This window comes from Leucopleurus acutus (assembly GCF_964270905.1).
Source record: "Leucopleurus acutus genome assembly, chromosome: 7".
Taxonomy (NCBI): domain Eukaryota; kingdom Metazoa; phylum Chordata; class Mammalia; order Artiodactyla; family Delphinidae; genus Leucopleurus; species Leucopleurus acutus.
In genome coordinates this window covers 10,869,712-10,890,624 of record NC_139150.1, presented here as the reverse complement: position 1 = coordinate 10,890,624, position 20,913 = coordinate 10,869,712, and the positions used below count along the sequence as shown (strand labels likewise).

At 40.1% G+C, this 20,913-nt stretch overlaps 1 protein-coding gene across 1 annotated transcript in view; it reads right to left on the bottom strand.

Moving 5' to 3' along the window:
• The window catches only part of PSMB7 (proteasome 20S subunit beta 7), a 59,484-nt gene that overhangs the window by 17,905 nt on the left and 20,666 nt on the right, over positions 1-20,913 (bottom strand). The window contains exon 6 of the mRNA XM_082843499.1: positions 13,011-13,069. Within this exon, the coding sequence (XP_082699625.1) occupies positions 13,011-13,069 (59 nt within the window). The remainder of the gene's footprint in view (positions 1-13,010; positions 13,070-20,913) is intronic.

Below are 20,913 nucleotides of genomic sequence, written 5' to 3'. Positions count from 1 at the left end.
TCACAAAGAAGTTACATTCTGTCTGCTGGATCCTTGCCACAGGTGCAGCAAGCAACATACTTTGTGAACTATTTCTCCTGTACAGTGTATTTTCCCCTACCTTTCCACAGTTACAGTAAATATGTAAAGCAAAAACATCTCAAATGGAACACCTGCTCCAAAGAAATGCATCATAAATAATCACCTATCTACTACCGAGTAAAATAATCCCTTGTTTTCAAGCTACTTTGCCCATAGCTGTTTAAGGAATTTCCACCATCATACAGAATGGTCTCTTTCAATACTACCTCTGAATTACAGCACCAAGTGTATGCATTCAGCTGGTACCCAATTAGCACCTGCTGATCGATTACATATTATTGATTATATAAGAAAATGAAGTTCAGTGTATACGCAGCAGGGCAGAAGACCTGGAAAAATTTTTGCACAGAAATATTTTTGGTGGCAAAATCAACAACGAGTTTTCAAAGTCAATAACTATGGCAGTATACCATTTGCAGTGTTCTCATTACTCTTCAAAGAATTCGAAATGGAGTACTTCAAATTTTACAGAGGGTCAATTCCCTTAGATTTGTTGATTCTTGAATTCCAGAGGCCTGGCCCCAAGTGGCCATTTCTAAGTCAAGGAAGACGAAGGAATCCAAAGGGAGAGAAGCAATTATATATCTGTGACATTCCAAACTCTGTATGGTAGGGAGCAAAGTCCTGCTCTTGAATCATCAGGTGGAACAGCAGAGAGAACTTGCATCTGCCTTACAAAACACCACAAAATGAAAATGTGAGCAAGAAGATCCAAGGGAGTACACTTAACTCAAGAAGTCCTTTTCTCTTTTCTGCCTCTCCAAAGCTGGCCCACCAGTGGGTTCAAATTCAGGAGAACAAACTCACTCTTTCAAAAGGGGGCAACTCAAAACATCTGATGCTGGTGAGAAGCTTTAAACCATCAACAGTGTCTTATCATCTGTTCTAAAGGTTGAATGGTAATTCTCCAAATCACTCACTGAACCATAAGGCCAACTTTAGTATCTGTTCATTTCTAAAATTAAGTCTTTAACTCCACTGGAAATCACTACCAGGAATAATTCTATACAGGGCCCCAGGGATTATATCTTTGGGTTCTGACACCTCTAAAAACTTTTTTTTAACGTTAAATACAACAAGAGAAAATTACTGGAGAAAAATTAATACATTTTTGATCTAACAAAAAAGACACACTTTACTATGTCTAATGTTTCAGGTTTTAAGGAAAACAAATAAGCAGGAATTAGGACCAAAAGCAAATGACAGAAACAGCCTCAGGGAGAGCCTCTAAAAGGGACCTTCCAATAGTTAAACACACAACTATCCCAATTACTGCCCAAATCCAGTGCATAAAGAAGTGTGTCAAATGTTTCAATAGTTACATTTAAACATTTCTGTAGTTGCATTAGTTCTTAACCAATAAGGAATCCATCAGTGAAGACAATGAGACACCAACTCACACCCACCAGGATGGCTATAATCAAAAAGCCAAATGATAAATGTTGTCAAGGGTGTGCAGAAACTAAAATCTTTATACACTACTAGTGACCCAGCCACTTTGTAAACCGGTCTGGCAGTTCCTCAAAAAGTTAAACATAGAGAGTTACCACATGACTCAGCAATTCTACTCCTAGGTATATATATACCCAAGAGAAATGACAATATATGTCCACACAAAAACCTGTACACAAATGTTCACAGCAGCACTATTCATAATGGTCAAAAAGTGAAAACAATCCAAATGTCCATTAACTAATGAATGGGTAAATAAAATGTGACATATTCATACAATGGAATACTATTCAACCATAAAAAAATGAAGTATCAATACATGCTACAAGGATGAAATATTATGAAAATACTGTAAGTTAAAGAAGCCAGTCACAACAGACATATTGTATGATTCCTATTGTATGAAATGTCCAGAACATGCATATCTGTAGAGACAGAAAGCAGATGAGCTGTTACCTAGGGCTGGGAGGGCTGAGGGGAAATGGGGAGTGACTGCTAATGGATATGGCATTTCTTTTGAGGGGGATGAAAATGGTCTAAGATGGATTATGGTGATAGTTGCACAGCTCTGTGAATATACTAAAAACCACAGAATTGTACACTTAAAGTAAGTGAGCTGTATGCATGTAAACTATATCTCAATGAAGCTGTTATTAAAATAATAAGGCATCCAACATTTTTAGAACAGAGGACCTAAAAAAAAGTCAAAACATCTAGTGACATGTCACCCATCAATCAAAGAATCACATTCTGATAGTAATTTTTTTAAAGCTAGAGATCACAAGAAACAAAAATGTCAGCATAGATTCTTAGGAACATTTCATAAGAATTAATTTTGGCTTTAATATATATATTTTTTCTCAGATATACAAGATACCTAAACAGATGTAGTACCAGACAAACATAACCTTAAAATCTAAAAATCTGGAAAAATGAGTCAAGTTCAGCTTATCAAGCTGACACCTATTAAACTGCTACAAGAAAAACAGTCTTAAACACCATCAATATCAATACAGACAGGAAAATCATTGTTTATGATAGCTATCGAGGGCAAGTTTTCTGTTTTGTTTTGTTTTTAATTTTGCATTTACTTAAAACTCTGTTTGATGCTAGCAGGGTTCAAGTCACACAGGAAGGTGCTCAGCTAAACACTGATCATCTTCCTTGATCTCCATTGTCTGCTGTGTGGGTTCCGCCAGCAAAACCTCCCAGCGAGTGGTCACCTTCCTATGGAGTCATTAAACCTCTGAATGTCAGCTGGTGGGATTAGCCAGCAGCTTCCACACCTGAGCCCCCGTGGCAGGGACAGAGGCATTTGGATCAAGATCACTAATGAATACAGAATTCATATGCCGCTTGTCAGGGCTCCTGAGCTGAGTCGCACAGATGCAACCTAAATAAGACGGAGGACAGAACAATTGTTGACGAAGATTAAAAAGTTTTGGCAGTTGGGGTAAAAAGAACACCTCATTATTCAAATATGATAGTCTTGCTTATTTATTTATTTTTGGTTCAAGTTATTTATGATTTGCCTCAAATGGACAAATGCCATTCACCAATATTTAAAGGCTTATTGGTCTCATTACTAAATTTGAAGAAGGCTATGCCATCTAAACATTAGCTATATAGAGAAAAACAGCTCCCCTGTAAATATCTGAAAACTCTGAGGGAAAGAACAACCTCAGGATATTTGCGGGGGAGGACAATTAAAAGATGAAAATAAATTCTGATGAATTCAAAGAGAAGAAAAAAATAACCTTCCATAGCCAAAGGACTTACTTATATTTCCCAATATCTCTGTATTTCTAACTTTGCATCTTTCCATCCCTGGGTTCCTTCCAGTCACTGAGCTCACCAAAGAGGTTTATACACCTCCTCTGACATTCATCTGGCTTCGTGCCATCTTCACAAGACCTCATCCGAGAAAAGGAATAGCCCAAGCAGCCCACACCTCTGCTCACCTGGAATAAGATGTCTTCCCCACTCTGTTGTCAAAGAACTACAGGCCTAGCAAAGAGGCAGAAGAGCAGGGTGATCGATCACATCGGAGGGCCAGACTGACAAGGGTTCAAACCATGATTCCATCACTGCCCGGCTGTGTGACCTCGGGTAAGGTATGTGACCTCCCTACACCCTATTTTTCTTCTCAACAAAACAGGGATAACAAAGTACAGACCGCACACGACTGTTGAAAAGTAAATAAGATGATGCAGACAAAGCTGTTAGAAAAGAGCTTGGCACAGCATAAGCACTCAAAAAGCATCAGCTACTATGACTGCTGTGTTTTCAATACCTTCACCCCATAGCAAAAAGGCAAATATTTCCATAGCCTGTGCTGTGTGTTAAACAGGCTTCTTCTACTGTCATGACCACTAGCTAGGCCTGTCTCCGATTTTAAGCTTTCAGACAAGAAAGAAGAATCATACCTAGGACTTCCCTGGTGGCGCAATGGTTAAGAATCCTCCTGCCAATGCAGGGGACATGGGTTTGAGCCCTGGTCCAGGAAGATCCCACATGCCGTGGAGCAACTAAGCCTGTGTGCCACAACTACTGTGCCTGCACTCTAGGGCCCACGAGCCACAACTACTGAGCCCACGAACCTAGAGCCCATGCTCCGCAACAGGAGAAGCCACCACAATGAGAAGGCCGCGCACCGCAACGAAGAGTAGCCCCTGCTCGCCACAATTAGAGAAAGCCTGGGTGCAGCAACGAAGACCTAACGCAGCCAAAAATAAATAAATAAAATATAAATTCTTTTTTTAAAAAGAATCATATCTATATCATCAAGCCTGACACAAGTACAAATAATGTTAGTCGTTGCTATGTGATGTTTGTATCCTACTACTGAATTACTAAAAAACAGAAGCAGCTGCCATATTTTAGAGCCAATTTTGTGTGAGCCGTCATATGACGTGCTTTACAGACCACATCTAATCCTGACAGCAACCCACAGGCAGGTCTCTGGATCCCCATCTTCTGGATGAACAGTGCCGGGCTGTGGCTTGCCCACAGTCGTGCCGTGCGTACAGTGGAAACACACTCACAGGCCAGTCCTCTAGCTCCTAAGCTCCTGTGCCCTTTTCCATCTGACCACATTGAACTCATGCTCTATGCTTCCCCTTGGGACCAGTCTATGTGCCAAACTGAATAGATTCTTTTTTTTTAATCAAAATAACGCAGATCTCTTACACTATTGTCCGTCTGCATGGCACAAATAAATCTGAAACTTCAGTGTCTTTCTACTATTAGACTTAAACAAACAAAAAACTACACTCACTTCTAAAATTTGCTATAGAACACCATATTGGTATCAACTCTTTCATTATGTAAAGTGGATCTATAGCTGCCTGATATGACAGATTAATTCTGTTTCCTCCGTAGCTACGTGTTTGGCATCACGCTTGTGAGGTAAACACAAGCCTTTAGGGCGATAACTGCTCACATCTTTAGCAATAAGGGCTTCTCTAGAGGCCAGCACTTGCCAAGTGATAAAATATGACTCCATAAATCAGACGGCTGAAGTGGCACTTGTATACGTCACCATCTATCTTTGCAGCTTCTCTCTAAAGGGTATAGGGTAAGAGCTCATCCCTCGGTATTGTGACCAGAAAAAGGACCATCACAGTTGGCACTGACTAAGCATGTGCTACTTAAAACTGAAGACACACTAAGACTGGGGGGAAAAAAAGATCCTGCTGGTGTTAGCACGCCTCAGGCAGTGGTAGAAGCTTCAGCAACTCATCTTCAAAAGGCAGAGAGCCAGAGCTCTAGAAACCTGCAAAAATTGGCTAAGCCTGCAGTCTTCATTTCTTTAAGTTGAGCATCTTCAAAGTCTAGAATTCTAACTGTAGGGCACAGCAGCTGCCACTGCAGATCTGATCCTCTCAGCTTTTGGCAGCTCTCAACTTGAGATTCTAGCAAAAGAATTTTTCAAGTTGCTATTATTGCCTGTCATGGATTTATAAATATTGTGCACTATCTGCTGTGGCATGGCTCTCATGGGACGCCAAAGCATGCCAAATGCGTAACAGAATGAAAAACAGTTTCTATTCTTCAAATAAATGCTAATTTTTTTTTAACTGTGCTCACATGATGTGTTTGTTGACCAACTTCAATAGTACAGAGTATGTATCAGAGAGGGGAAAAAAGCTGATTGTCTTTTCCAGCAGTATTCAGCTGCTACTTTCATTAAGCTTGTTTAATTAGATTCCAGATGCTAATTTGCAAGTCGATACCAGAGGGTGCAGGACAGTTTGCCTTTGAATCATCTCCCTGTGATGTGAGGGTCCTGCCGCACACCGCTACCCTTCAGCAGCCCTCACACGCTTTCTGACAATTAGTGCAAAGAGGGGACAGTACTGATCTTGACAGACTAAATATTAATCTTCTACCCATTTTTATGAATTATAATCTTCAAGACTTTAAATTTCTCACTGGGCCAAATGGAAACATTCCTTCTTACAAAGAAACAGGATGGAAGGAAAACTAACCTAAGCTATCAGATTCATTTCCTTAACCCTCCCCACCCTAAAATAAAAGTTTTTATTTCAGCAATTTTCAAGATACATACTCGCACAAAGCTAACACCATATTTCCAGGTACAATGGTCAAATTCCTCATAACTTAACTGGAAAATGGACTCAGAAGGCCACAGTGTGTTTATCACTAATTTCCTGTCCAGCTAGCCTGTGGATAATAACCAGGATAAGGGGCTTAGTTCTTATGCCAGCCTTAACAATAGGAAAAAAAAAAAAATTCTAGGGGAATGGCTCCACACAATTCATCGCCACCAAAAACCCTCTAATACAACTGACCCCTGTCATTAGGTCAACTCACACATTTCAAAATCCACTATTCTGCTAATACATAGGTACAGTGTCCAAATAAGCACCTTTGTTGATAAAAACAAAGAATGAGATTTATCAGCAGTAATACAATTTTTTAATGCCTTCATTTTTATCCATCTGAGAACTATGAACACTAAAGGTGAAGTTATCAAACTGTTTCAAAGGAATGTAAATCTGGGACCAACTAAGAAAGGTTGCTTCTGACACCTTTTTATCCACTCATTCAACAAATACTGGCTGACTACCTACTATGCACCATTTTAGGTGTGAGGAAATAGAAACGAATAAGCACAGTTCCTGCCCTCAGAGAACTTCCAGGCTAACAGCAAGGAGAAAAACAAGAAAATGAGCATCCCAAGACTAGGACAGGCAGTGTTAGGGCCACAACTGGATGAGAATTTTAAAAGATTTTTAATGGGCCTTAAACTCACAGTTAGCCAGCAGTTTCTCTGAAACCTTGAGTCAGAGCTTCTACCTGAAGCAAATCACTGGTTCAGATTACTTCTAAAGGCAGAAGCCCATCTTAGGCATTTATGAATCCCAGCTAGGTTTCACTGTTCTGCTTTTTGGCCTGTAATTTCCCAATGAGCATCTGCCCTTTGGCCCATCTTCATTTTGGCCGTGTACTCAATGGGGTGTTTGCTTTGTTGACTCTGGCCCAATACTGTGTATTATATGAGAAATGTACTAGTTATCTTCTTCTGTTATCTCAAAAAAAAAAAAAAAAAAAGAAAAGAAAAAAGTTCAGCACTTTCCAGATGGGAAGAAGAGAAAGTCCCCTCCATTTCCCAGGTGGTTTTTGATGACTCAGATTTTGCTTTAGCTCCGGGTTATCCTGTCTCAACTCTACAAACATGTACTGAACATCAGGAGCTGAAGAGGAGAGATGATTTCATGGTCCCTGCCCTCAAGGGTCTCCCCTCTCTCGGCAAGTAGCAGAGATGCCCCTGAAAACAGCCATAAAACAATGGGACAGGTGTGTACAATGCAGTACGGGAACACAAATAAATGAGGAAGCAGGTGAGAGCATTGCTGGCAGGCACCGGCAGCGAGCAGGATTCGACAGCAAGCCAGTACACACTGTATTCAAAGAACAGCAAGCAGGCGAGAAGGGTTGAAGTGGAGAAGGAATGCAGACCTATGTTTCCTAAGTTTAATATTAATAGCCCTGGGCTTACATGATGGTGATACAGGAATACATTTTTTATTTATATTAATAGTATGCACTCATTTTCATGTCTTGGGGGGAAAAATAACCATCATATCAAACCCAGGATTTCATAGATACAAACTGTATTTTAAAAATAAATTTAAATTAAATAGGTGAACTAGAGTGGCTGTAGGGAAGAGAGGAAAGGGAACTGACTTGCAAGGAGAACTTCTGCAGTGAAGGAAATGTTCTGTCTTGATCTGATTGACGGTTACTTGGGTAATTACAAATGCCAAAATCTATCGCACTATACAGTTCAGATCTGTGCATTTTATTTTATGTAAATGATAACTCAATTTATAAAACAGTGAGCTGATGTAAAAGAAAATTTTCAAGAAAAATAACAGTAGAGGTGGCATCCAGACATGGCAGAATCCTTAAATGTAGTATGCAAATGACAAGTTCAAGACTAGCCCTGTCCAATAGAAATATGTGAACCACATATTAGTTTTAAATTCTCTAGTAGCCACGTATAAAAAAGTAAAAATAGGTGAAAAAAATTTAATAATATTTTCATTTAACCCAATATACTTAAAATAATATTGTTACAACATGTAACCGTATTACTAATGAGATATGTTTTTAAACTTTTGGACCCAGTCTCTGAAATCTGGGATGTGTTTTCTACTTACAGCACCTCTCAATTCAGACTAGCTACACTCAAGTGCTCAACAGCTACATGTGGTTGGTGGCTACCATACCAGACTGTGCAGCCAAAGACACTGAGAAAACATTAAAGGTTTTTAAGGAGGCAGGGACTTTCATTCCATAAATACTACAGTCTAGGCCCAGCACTGTCCAAGGCACAGGTTTGCAGTTAAAAAAAAAAAAAAAAAAAGACTATGGGCTTTTCCTAATTTATTTGTTTTAACAATAAAGCCAAGAGTTTGTTTCATGAGTCTGGCCTAAAAATCACTGTTTGGCAAACGATTTGTAATTATGAGAGCCTGAAACTTCCCCTCCCCATGCAATTCTCTATGAAGTGAGCAGCAGTTACTGTCCTGGAGATCCATGCAAGACCTGAGAGGCAGGTCTCCTGGGTTTGTTTGAGACACGTCCAGAATCCTTTCCCCTACTGAAGGGAAATAAGCAGACTTAGTCATTCCAACCCTTCAGTCTCAAAATAGGCAAGAAAGAAAAGTTATGGAGGGCTTCTTGCCACAGAAAGACAGAAAGCCTCCATGGAAAGAAAAATAAAGTTTGGAAATTTGAAACCAAATGTTTCCATGAGTTCTATACAAATGCAGAGCCAGAAATGACACCCTGGCCGAATTATCTTTCACAGCAAAGTCACTAAAACAGGGTTCTCTCAACTTTCCTAAGCAGTCTCGGCCTTGCACTGAAATCACATCACTTAATCGTCACCAGAAGAAAGCAGGGTGGCCAGCAGTTAGTTGCCTGGTCTTCACAATAATTTTATTATCTAATATCCCTTTAGATTTTTTTTTTTTTTTTGGCGGTACGTGGGCTTTCACTGTTGTGGCCTCTCCCATTGCGGAGCACAGGCTCCGGACGCGCAGGCTCAGCGGCCATGGCTCACGGGCCCAGCCACTCCGCGGCATGTGGGATCTTCCCAGACCGGGGCACGAACCCGCGTCCCCAGCATCGGCAGGCGGACTCTCAACCACTGCGCCACCAGGGAAGCCCTCCCTTTAGATTTTTAAAAGTATTACCATTGCCTTCTATTTAAAGTCACTTCACTGGAGAAGCAAGTACTACCTTCTCCTTAATAAACTGACTTTTTTTGATTGTCAGTCTGTGTCAAGTGTCAGTAAGTTCAGCGAATAAAAACCACTCACCTGAAATTGTAAATTTAATTAACAACCTGAAATGGGAATTCAGTAAACCTGTTTCAAGCTCTGGCAGCTAATACAAAACAACAAGTGCTCTGAATTATAGATAAAATTGATCTAAGGAACACAACTCTTCAGACTGATAATATCAGAAATTTTATTGAAGGGATGATTCACATTTCCCTTTGCTTCCCTAAATCAGCAATATTAAGTTCATGGCCTTTGAATCATTTCAAATCCAAAGTCTAAATAAATAATATAAAATTACTTTAGCAGAGTGTTAAAATCACTTTTTTTTTACATCTTTATTAGAGTATAATTGCTTTACAATGGTGTGTTAGTTTCTGCTTTATAACAAAGTGAATCAGTTATACATATACATATGTTCCCATATCTCTTACCTCTTGCGTCTCCCTCCCTCCCACCCTCCCTATCCCACCCCTAGAGGCGGTCACAAAGCACCGAACTGATCTCCCTGTGCTATGCGGCTGCTTCCCACTAACTTATGTTTGGTAGTGTATATATGTCCATGCCACTCTCTCACTTTGTCACAGCTTACCCTTCCCCCTCCCGATATCCTCAAGTCCATTCTCTAGTAGGTCTGTGTCTTTATTCCTGTCTTACCCCCAGGTTCTTCATGACATTTTTTTCCCTTAAATTCCATATATATGTGTTAGCATACGGTATTTGTCTTTCTCTTTCTGACTTACTTCACTCTGTATGACAGACTCTAGGTCTATCCACCTCATTACAAATAGCTCAATTTCGCTTCTTTTTATGGCTGAGTAATATTCCATTGTATATATGTGCCACATCTTCTTTATCCATTCATCTGATGATGGGCACTTAAGTTGTTTCCATCTCCAGGCTATTGTAAATAGAGCTGCAATTAACATTTTGGTACATGACTCTTTTCGAATTATGGTTTTCTCAGGGTATATGCCCAGTAGTGGGATTGCTGGGTCATACGGTAGTTCTATTTGTAGTTTTTTTTTTTGTTTTTTTTTTTTTTGCGTTACACGGGCCTCTCGCTGCTGTGACCTCTCCCGTTGTGGAGCACAGGCTCCAGACGCGCAGGCTCAGCGGCCATGGCTCACGGGCCCAGCTGCTCCGCAGCATGTGGGATCCTCCCAGACCGGGGCACGAACCCATGTCCCCTGCATCGGCAGGCGGACTCTCAACCACTGCGCCACCAGGGAAGCCCCTATTTGTAGTTTTTTAAGGAACCTCCATACTGTTCTCTATAGTGGCTGTACCAATTCACATTCCCACCAGCAGTGCAAGAGTGTTCCCTTTTCTCCACACCCCCTCCAGCATTTGTTTCTAGATTTTTTGAGGATGGCCATTCTGACTGGTGTGAGATGATATCTCATTGTAGTTTTGATTTGCATTTCTCTAATGATTAATGATGTTGAGCATTCTTTCATGTGTTTGTTGGCAGTCTGTATATCTTCTTTGGAGAAATGTCTATTTAGGTCTTCTGCCCATTTTTGGATTGGGTTGTTTGTTTTTTTGTTATTGAGCTGCATGAGCTGCTTATAAATATTGGAGATTAATCCTTTGTCAGTTGCTTCATTTGCAAATATTTTCTCCCATTCTGAGGGTTGTCTTTTGGTCTTGTTTATGGTTTCCTTTGCTGTGCAAAGCTTTGAAGTTTCATTAGGTCCCATTTGTTTATTTTTGTTTTTATTTCCATTTCTCTAGGAGGTGGGTCAAAAAGGATCTTGCTGTGATTTATGTCATAGAGTGTTCTGCCTATGTTTTCCTCTAAGAGTTTGATAGTTTCTGGCCTTACATTTAGGTCTTTAATCCATTTTGAGCTTATTTTTGTAAAATCACTTTTAATATACCTCATGCTTTCAACTTTTTATGCAATTCTCATTTTTCTTTAACATATGGAAGTCCCAATCAATTGGAAACAGACACAGCTTTCAAGAAAATTTGAAAAGATTAATGTGGTTTAAAGGAGGGCCTGACACTACTGAGGTGATATTCTAAATGAAAATCATCAGTCTTTCTCTCTATACCTGCATTAGTTCTAATGGATTTGTGGAGCATTAGGAATTCCTCTCCTTTAGTTTGAAAACTGGGAGATCGTTTTTAATTTTTCTTTTTAAGTGACCTAGTATATCTTATTTTTCCTCTGTACTTAAGAACCCCAAACAGAAAATAATGCTGATATGGGAATAAATGTTCACATTGAGAAATGAGAACAGAATTCTAATCTCATTTACAGTTGATACTTGGACCTGTTTACTATTCTTAATTGGAGCAAGACTATTGTTTCTAGTACAAAACACCTATAGCTAAATTCTATCTTTAGTCACACGTTTTAATTCCTGCAGATAATTCAAGAAAGGGGAGAAAACTAGCCATCAGTGACCAAGTCCCTTACATGTGCTATCCTCAAATACCAAGGATGTAGTGGCTTCTGGCAGGAGACCCCTGTCCTGGCTGAGCAGCATCCACGACCCTACATTCTCTGCTCTCCTGGCACTTGGCCCAAACCTGAAGATCAGGGAGCTTCCGAGCTCCAATGACATTTGATGCTCTAATGACAATGAGCTAGAGAAGAACAAAAACTTTTAAACATGCAATCTTTTCCAAAGATGATTAGGCATAAAGCATTGTCAAAAAGTAATTCCCAGAAACACCCACTGGTATCTACACGAAACACTACTGCAAAAGCAGGAAGAGCAGAAACCTACATATTAAGGAATAGGGCAAACCACTCATAAACAGCCTAATAACTGTTGAAAACAAGTTGATACTACCCATGAAAAAATTAACATCTATCGAAAAAACAAGGGCAGATGATGAGGGCTGCCCTCAGGACGTAATGTGCCTACAAGCTAGTTCAGCAGCGAGGATAAAGCACAGTGGAGGAATAACATGGTACCATAAAGTATCCAAGCATACTGAACACTCCTTCCAAAGCGACAATGAAAGACCTGTGGCTTGTTCTTGGAGATTTTGGGGTCTAGGGGGTTGCTTAATGGAGGTACATCTATCATTAACGCAGACACAGGTGGAATGTCATTCAGAAGATACCACCCTCCCCACTACCAAAGAAAATATAATAAAAGAATGTCTTATAAATATATGTGAGACACCAGATACATACATCATGCTCTGATAACAGGCCACTACACACATGGTATTGTCCCCATCTTCTGCCAAATGCAGAACAACCTATAGGGATTTTTCAAACTGCCCGCATTTTCAGGCCAGGTCTGTGTGACATGCAAAGACATACACAGTTTCTCTATTCTTAGTGAAAAAACAAAACACCTGTCATTTTGAGACATTGTGATAACGCATAAGAAAACATGCTACACTGCAGCAGCATTTACAGCCAAGAAGATTCCCAGACAGCCCAAAGGCCAGAGCAAAAAGCTGAACAGTACAGGCTCCTCAAGCCTGAGGGAGGGCATAGCAGGCCACTCCAAAATGAAGCTTTCCCAAGTAACCAGTCTTCTCAGCAAACACAGTACCTGTGCCAAAGAGCATTCCAACTAACAGCAGTGCTGTTCAAACTTTGGAGGAATCAGCAATCAATTTGTAAATGTGCAACATACAACTAGAAAGATAATGTGAAAGAGAATAAAACTGTAGGAACTTACATACCTCCATATCTGGCCTAAATTTATCTTCAAACACGGCCATTGCTGCTAAGGAGCCAGAACCTGTAGGAAAAAAGATGCATTTTTAGCATATTTACCAACTCCCAGCTTCTCCATCTCAAGTTTACCTCAGGGCAGTAAAAATGGCAAAGCACACCCAATGTCACATTCAAGTACAATGTAAATATTAACACTATAGGGCCACAAAAACCAGGTAAACACTGCTCTTCAAAAGCCTGGAGTCACACTTACCACTGTCTTGGGTAAACCTGCAACTGGCCCTACTTCTACTATTGACAGGAGTAACTGTAAATCATTCACAATAAAATCCTGAAGCATGAAAATGAGGTTATGGATAATTTGTATTTGTTCAAAAATGAATGCCACATAATTTCATATATCCTGCGCTGTGACTCTTGTGCTCCAAAGCTGTGCCTTGGCAGGCTGCTGGGTATAGCACTAAATACCAAGCCAGTTAGAAAGAATAGATTGTTTTAATGAGCTGGCCCCGGTAGAGTCACCTTGACACACGGGGAAGAAACTACAGCACCAGCAATGGTAATAGGACTGTGAGCTACGGCCACCAGGTTATTCCAGCTACAACTGTAAAACACTTTATTATGTGGCATTTATTTGGAGCTATTATTTTTAGTTCGTACGTTGAGGAGTAACAGCTGAGTAGACAAAATGACAGACAAAGAAACAAAAATTTATCATCACAATAGCAAATGGCTGAAAGGTTATGCTGCACAGATATTAACAGACAGCAAATTTCTCCCTACAAAAGCAGGATGTAAAGGCATTACAAATAAGTATGGGCTCCCTTTGAATGGATATAAAAGGCAGCTCAGCACTATGAAAATTTAAACTTGTTTTGTTCAGAAACCAGAGAATCTTTAGAAAACCATCATCTTGTCTTTACAGGGTCCTGGCAATATTTTAGGATACTCTACTTTTGGAGAGAGGATAGAGTTGCCCACAATTTTTTACTCCAATTAGAAGATTTTTTTGGCATTTATTACTTTTTAACTTGTTTTGCATAACACTATCTATTTAGCTGGGTCACAGAGAAAACCATATTTTCTATTTAAAATGATTTGTGTACATCGCTTGACCACCTCAATGGTTTAGCAAAGGAAAAAGGCAGCGATTAAACAGTTTCAAATGAGGTGTCCTGCTGATTTTATCAAGTCTGCTGAATGTATAATGAAAAAGGAGAAGTTGACAGCATCGCTGCATTGAGAAAATACAGACTACCTTATCTGAACCATTTAAGGAGGTCCAATTATAGATCAAATTTAAAGGGTAGAAACAGCAGATTTACAGACACAAATCAATGAACATGGTAATCCCAATGAATATGACAGATACTCCTGTTAGGGAATATTGCTGTGGTTGAGGATCATTACCTTCACAGCACTGGATACATCGCATCTAAAGCAGGGGGAAGCTATGAGCATAGACGGCATTACGGGCAATGACTATTCATTTAAGCTTTGGGAGCAAAAGGCAACCCCATTTTCCCCCTCTCACAATTTTTTCTCCACAAAAAAAAAAAAAAAAAAAAAAGGAACCTAAAGAGATATTAAAAGCCCCTTAGAAAGGAAAGAGAAATTAAACAGATATAAAACTAGTGTACCCAAATAAAACTAGATATATATACACAAATTCACCAAAATCAAACCTTGCAATTTCATAGTTTATGTGTCCTGGAAAATCTGGAAATAGAGTCAAAGTTCACCAATGTTTTGTGACTCACATTTACTCTGAGTTTCAGGGATCAAGGGGGGAAAGTAACCTGTTTTAAGGCATTGGTGAGAACCAGTCTCAGACTTCGTAGTAAAAAACGAGCTGGTTTTGTATGGAAAACAGAGGACAACTGTCACGAAGAAACAAGAAAATTGCAAATAAGGAAACCTCAGGAAAAAAAATACTTCTTTTCCAACCTGGTCCAAGAATGTCTCTGCAAAGAGCCCAAGGGTAAACGCACCAGAGGCCAGAAATACACATTAGAAAAGGACAGGGGAAGGACGGCTATTTACCTAAGAGCTAACAATTTTGTGGAAAACTGTAATCAATTACTGTAAAAGGGGAAACACAACTTACCTTAAAGACATCTTTCCCTAAAGACTACTAGCCTGTATTTTCTCCTGGGCCATCCTTTCTTTCGCAGTTTCACAAGAAATTAATTTTACTCTAATTTTTCCCAGGCACATATATTTCCTTCTACTTAGCTTCACCTAATACTTTAAGAAATGAAAACTATTTCCCTCCTAATATAATAATTCTTCCTTTATCAAAAGCTTTTTTTCATGAGAAACACCACCACAGAAAAAATTTCCATAAGTGGAAGTACATGCTAAATCTAAATTCTTAGAACAAAAAGTGTCTATCAATGTAGTGACGCTTCTCATCACGGTGATTTTTTTTTTTTTTTAGAGTGGAAGGTGTAGGAGAGGTAAACATAGAAAGGACACAGGGATCCCTATTACACTGTATTTCTGCTTCCCCATTTACATCACACACCCCCAAAACACACACACCAACTTACACACACACACACATACATGCAGGTGTACACATGCACGTGCACAGAGTTGAGATGTTTTCAGGAAAACAGGAGCTTGCTAAACTGCCTGATTCTGCTTCCCCTGAGATCAAAGATAAGTGGACTCCAAATAAACTTGAAAAAAAGGGGAAATTCAACATTAAAAACAATTTCTAAATCACTTGCAAATTAGCTCCTGCTCCTAGCATTTTTAGGAAAGGAGGACTTTGGCGCCCCCTTTTCAGAAGTACACAGAAGTGCTAGGAAATGGAGTGCAATTGACTTTGTCAACAGGTTTCTAGGAAACTCTGAATGTGTGTCTGCTGCTTAGAAAAGAGAAGACAGAATTTCAAATATGACTGCAAACGCCCAAAATGGCAAGAGAACAACATGCAAATCCTCACATAATTTCAAGGCAATGCAACCGGGGGAAGGAACAAGGAGTTTGCCATTAAAAAGAAAAAAGATGGTAAACTCAATGAGACAGGTCTTTTTAAATAATTTCAATTCAAGTTTCCCAGATTTTATTTCAATGCCACTTAAAACTATATATAATAAATCATCAAATTCCATAGTAATAGAGCAGCCATTTGACTCACAAAATGTTTAAATATCATATCCCATTTTCCCCATAAACCATAATAATAATAATGTCCATAGACATTCCATGATTTCAGCATCAACCTATTAACCTGGCACTCTCATACCCAAAACAAGGCAAAAATCCTCTGAAGGATTTACCCTGATTTTTTATTCCAAAAACAAGGCCACCTTAGACAATCAGTCAGAATGGCCTGGTTTCCCATTAAGGACTAAACAAACAGAAAAGCCAGGGGACAGTGTACCGGGTATAGGGGGCTCTGCTTTAGACAGTGGGCGTGTCAGGTGAAGGAAATGGATGTCAGAGGGAATATGCTTTCCACAAATGCAGGACGAGCTCTAAGAGCAAGGGGTACGAGACCTACCCTCAATTTCCCTTATAGGAGAGAGAAGGAAGCCAAGAGGGAAGAACAAGAGCATTCTGTCTGGGCACCCACCGTGGGCCACACATCATATGTTGTCATTTGGTCATCCTCACAGCAACCCAGTGAAGTGATAAAGCTTCTTGTCTAGGATTACAGGACTAACAAGCACCGGGCAGGATTCCTGTCTCAGGTGTGACCCTATGTCACTCTCTCAAACAGAAAGTTCTACAGGCCACAATATAGTTCAGAGCAGACACACATGACCTTCCATGACCAGGTCTCTGGCTCGCTCAGCCCCTCCTCCTCCCCAATGTACACACACACTTGACACTCTATCAACACTAAACTGACAAGAATTTCCTAAATGCCCAGACCATTTCAAGCCTATCCCACCTTGGCACGTGCTATTCCCTCTGCCCCCTTGACAGTCCACAGAACTCCGAGGCACCCATCCAACCCCGACTGCGAGATGACTTCCTCCTAGAAGGCTTCCTTGACCACCACACCCCCATGAGAGTTTATCACTCTCATCTCTGCCAACTGTCCATCCCTTCACAGCTGCATCCGCCATACCTAGCAGTCTCTGGCACACAGTGAGCACTAAATAGAATTTGCTACATTAGGCTGGGCTGATTTGAGTACAACGGTTCAAATGGAGGAGCTGGGGAAACGGAGCTGGCCCTGAAGGAGTGACAGCAATAAATGCCTTGATAAAGTGTAGAAGAACATTTATTCCCTAATTTATCACACCGGGATGAATATAAGACAAACTCAAATGTAAAGCAAGTCAATTTTCGAAAGAAAAGAAGCCTTTAAACCCACAAAACCATGTCCTATTATACGTCCTAGTCTGGTCTGAACTCTATGATATCACAGGAATGAAACGCCCTCCTTGCATTTCTGCATTTTTCTACCAAAGCTCTGTCTCATCAGTAGTTTCCAGGTAGCTGCTCCTTAGCAACCTCCACCAAGTCTGCCTTTTTCAGCCCACCCACAGTCACTAGAAGCCAGCTTTCAGAACAAAGCTCTTCAAAACAGCAATACGAGGTACAATCCAGTGACCAGCGTTTAGAGAGAGGGTGTGCACGACACTGTGACGGCTACCTAGTTACCCACTGACTTGCCTCTGCACCCACCGTCCTTCCCCAAGCTCACCCACGCCATCCACACACACCCATCTGCTCAACCACCAACTCCCAAACCGCCCAGCACGCAGGCTGTGGGGAGAGACAGGAATGGGGGGAAGGGTACGCAACTCAGCCCTCTTTCATCCACGAGGGACAGAAACTGCTCTGCACCCCCTGATCCACTGCAGCCACCTGGGTGGGCACCGCCTTACCCTGGCTGTCCAGGTTTGATGCTTATTAAAAGAATTCAACAGACGCCCCTGTGAGTCCCAGAAAGCACGGTCTTGCTCCCCATCTCTGACTGCCAGGGCCTGACTCACCCTCAGACCTTCAAGATGACTCCATGGGGCACCCACACTGCAGACCTCCAGGAGAAGAGGGCTCAGGCATAAACGCCACAAGGGTCACATCTCCAACCATGCTTTTCTTTTTTTCTTTTTTTTTTATATGTTGGGGGTAGGAGTTTTTTAGTTTATTTATTTATTTTTGTTGTGTTGGGTCTTCGTTCCTGTGCGAGGGCTTTCTGTAGTTGTGGCAAGCAGGGGCCACTCTTCATTGGGGTGCGTGGGCCTCTCACTATCGCGGCCTCTCGTTGCAGAGCACAGGCTCCAGACGCACAGGCTCAGTAGTTGTGACCAGCCATGCTTTTAAAATGAAGTATCTGTCTTATTAATAATAAGCGACTGGCTTAAAAAAAAAAAAAAGACTAATACCTGTAAACAATGTAAAATATAAGCCCTGAAACTCAGAGAAATATGTGCAACACACAGGGCATTAATAAGTAAAAAGAGCTCACAGATAAATAACATCAATACACCAACAGAGAAAAGGACACAGCAGTTTACAGAAAAGAAAAAAAGCAGAGGCCTATACACATTTAGAGACACTGTTCAAGTTCACTAGTAATCAAAGAAATATAAATTGAAACTAAATAGCCATTTTTTGGCTTTTAGATTAGCAAAAATTAAAAAGAATAATACCCAGTGCTGACAAAGATGTAGTAAAAAGGGCAATCTAACATTCTTGTAGAAGCACAAATGGATAGAACTTTTCTAACACACAATTTAGAAACATCAATCAGAAAGCATAAAGCTATATACACACCCACCAAACCTGCAATTCTGCTAGAAACATATTCTAAAGAAATAAATGGATAAGTACCCAAATGACATTATGATCGCTGTTTAGATTAGAAAAAAGCAAAAGTAACAACAGCAACAGTAACAAAAACTGGAGGTAAATGTAAAGGTCCAACACCAACAATCAGGAGATAGGGAAAATTAAAAAATACTATATACATGGTGATTAAATATAATATTTTTTGGCAATATCCATGATACAATATTTACTGAGGGAAAAACATGTTCCCAAGCAAAATTAACAGATATGTTTATATAATACATATTATACACATCTGCAAGAAAATTTTTAAAAATTATGCTTATTTCTGGGTGGTGCTACACTCTTTTGTTTACTTGTGTTTTCTTATTTTTTTTCAAAGACAATGCATTACTTACAATTTTTTAAGATATACACTTGGAGAAAATAAGAATTCAACTTTGTTAAGGGATTAAAAACAAAAAAAGCCAAAAGACCAAGACCTTGCCAGCTGTCACAGTCTTGCTGTGTAACAGCAGCAGCAGGCAGCTTAGTCCTGAAATCTGTACACAGGGGCCTGAAGGTCAACCCACGCATGCGTCAACAGTCCCAAGGAACAACAGCAGTCAATCATCACAAATAAACACACCATGTCTCTCTACCACAGTCCTTAGGAGGGCTTCCTTAGAACAGGCACCAAAATTTTTTAAAAAGAGATAAAATCATCTTAACAATGAAGTCCTTTGAGCATATCAGCACCAAGCCAGATCTCACTTATCCAGAAGTATACTATGTGGCAAACAAATTACTAAACAGACCACAACAGACACAGTCCACGTGGTGTTTTATGAAATTTCAAAGCACAGTCACATGAGTTTTGTCTGCTCCTCAGACATGGCAGGTAAATGCAGTCCCATTTCACAGGAGGGAACACTGAATTTTGGAGATAAGGAACTTGCCCAGATCACACAGCTAGTGATTAGCAAATCTGGGAATGTGAGCCCCAATCATCCTAAATTTAAAGTGTCCAACACTGCTTCTGTTCCATGTGCTGCCTCTTAAATTACAGAGCCAAATGCTTGAAATTAAGATTAGCAAGTAAGCATGGAAGCAGCTCTATTTTCTTAACTCTCCACCCCCAAAAGCATGCTTTCTAACTTACTTTTTGCTCAGATTACAGCAGAATGATTTCCACACATCTGGATACAGTTAATTTGTGTTGTTTTGCTTGGAAATTCAAATGAGACTGGGATTTCAGTTAAATGTTTTAAATGATTAAACAGATGCCATTCACTATTTAGCAATGCTGTTCAAGTATCTAAGCATTTATTTTTAAATAGCCCCATTCAAAAAAAATAAAATAAAACAGTGAAATTAGTCTCCATTTTCTAAATCCTCTGAGAGTGTTTCTGATTTTAGTTTATCAGCATTAGTATTAGTAGTTCAATTTGAATCCTAACTTTTTCTGAGAGAACAATCCAACTCAGGACAAAATTTGAAATGTATCAAGAAAATTTTACTAAGATATTGCTTTTACTTGCTCTATATATTTAAAAAATGCCTCCATTAATATGGCTTAAGGAGAGTGGGAATTTTTTTAAAACATGAAACGTGTTATTTTTATACATGTCAGGGTTCACTCAAGTATGAAATCAAACTTGGCAATTCTAGAACCTATTTTATCAGACATGCTGAAGAAACTATAAAAGACAAATAATTTTCTAAAACATGCTGCTCTAAGTCAAGCTCTAGGAAGGATCTGAAAGCCAGCAGGTAGAAATCTGCTTTTTCTAATAAGGTCTAGACTCACAAATTCTCACACTGGGGAAGGGAAAATATTTACCCTTAGGACCTTATCGGTCCCAGACCCTAACTCATGTGATGCAGGTATTTCCTCATTTTACAGACACGGAAACTGAGGCTCAGCTGATTTAAAGGCAATAAGGGGAGACAAGATTCAAATCTAGGTCTTGTGGCTCTTTAGCCCATGCACCTTTCAGAAGGGCAACTCTCCACTCATTCTTTCAAACCAACCATCCCAGGTGCCCACTGAGCGGCAGGCTCTGGAACACGGATGCAAAAGATGTGGCACAGCTGAGCTTCCTGCCTGTTTTCCCACAGCACACCATTGAGGCCCTCCCAGCCCTGCACGACTGCCAAGCTGCTCCA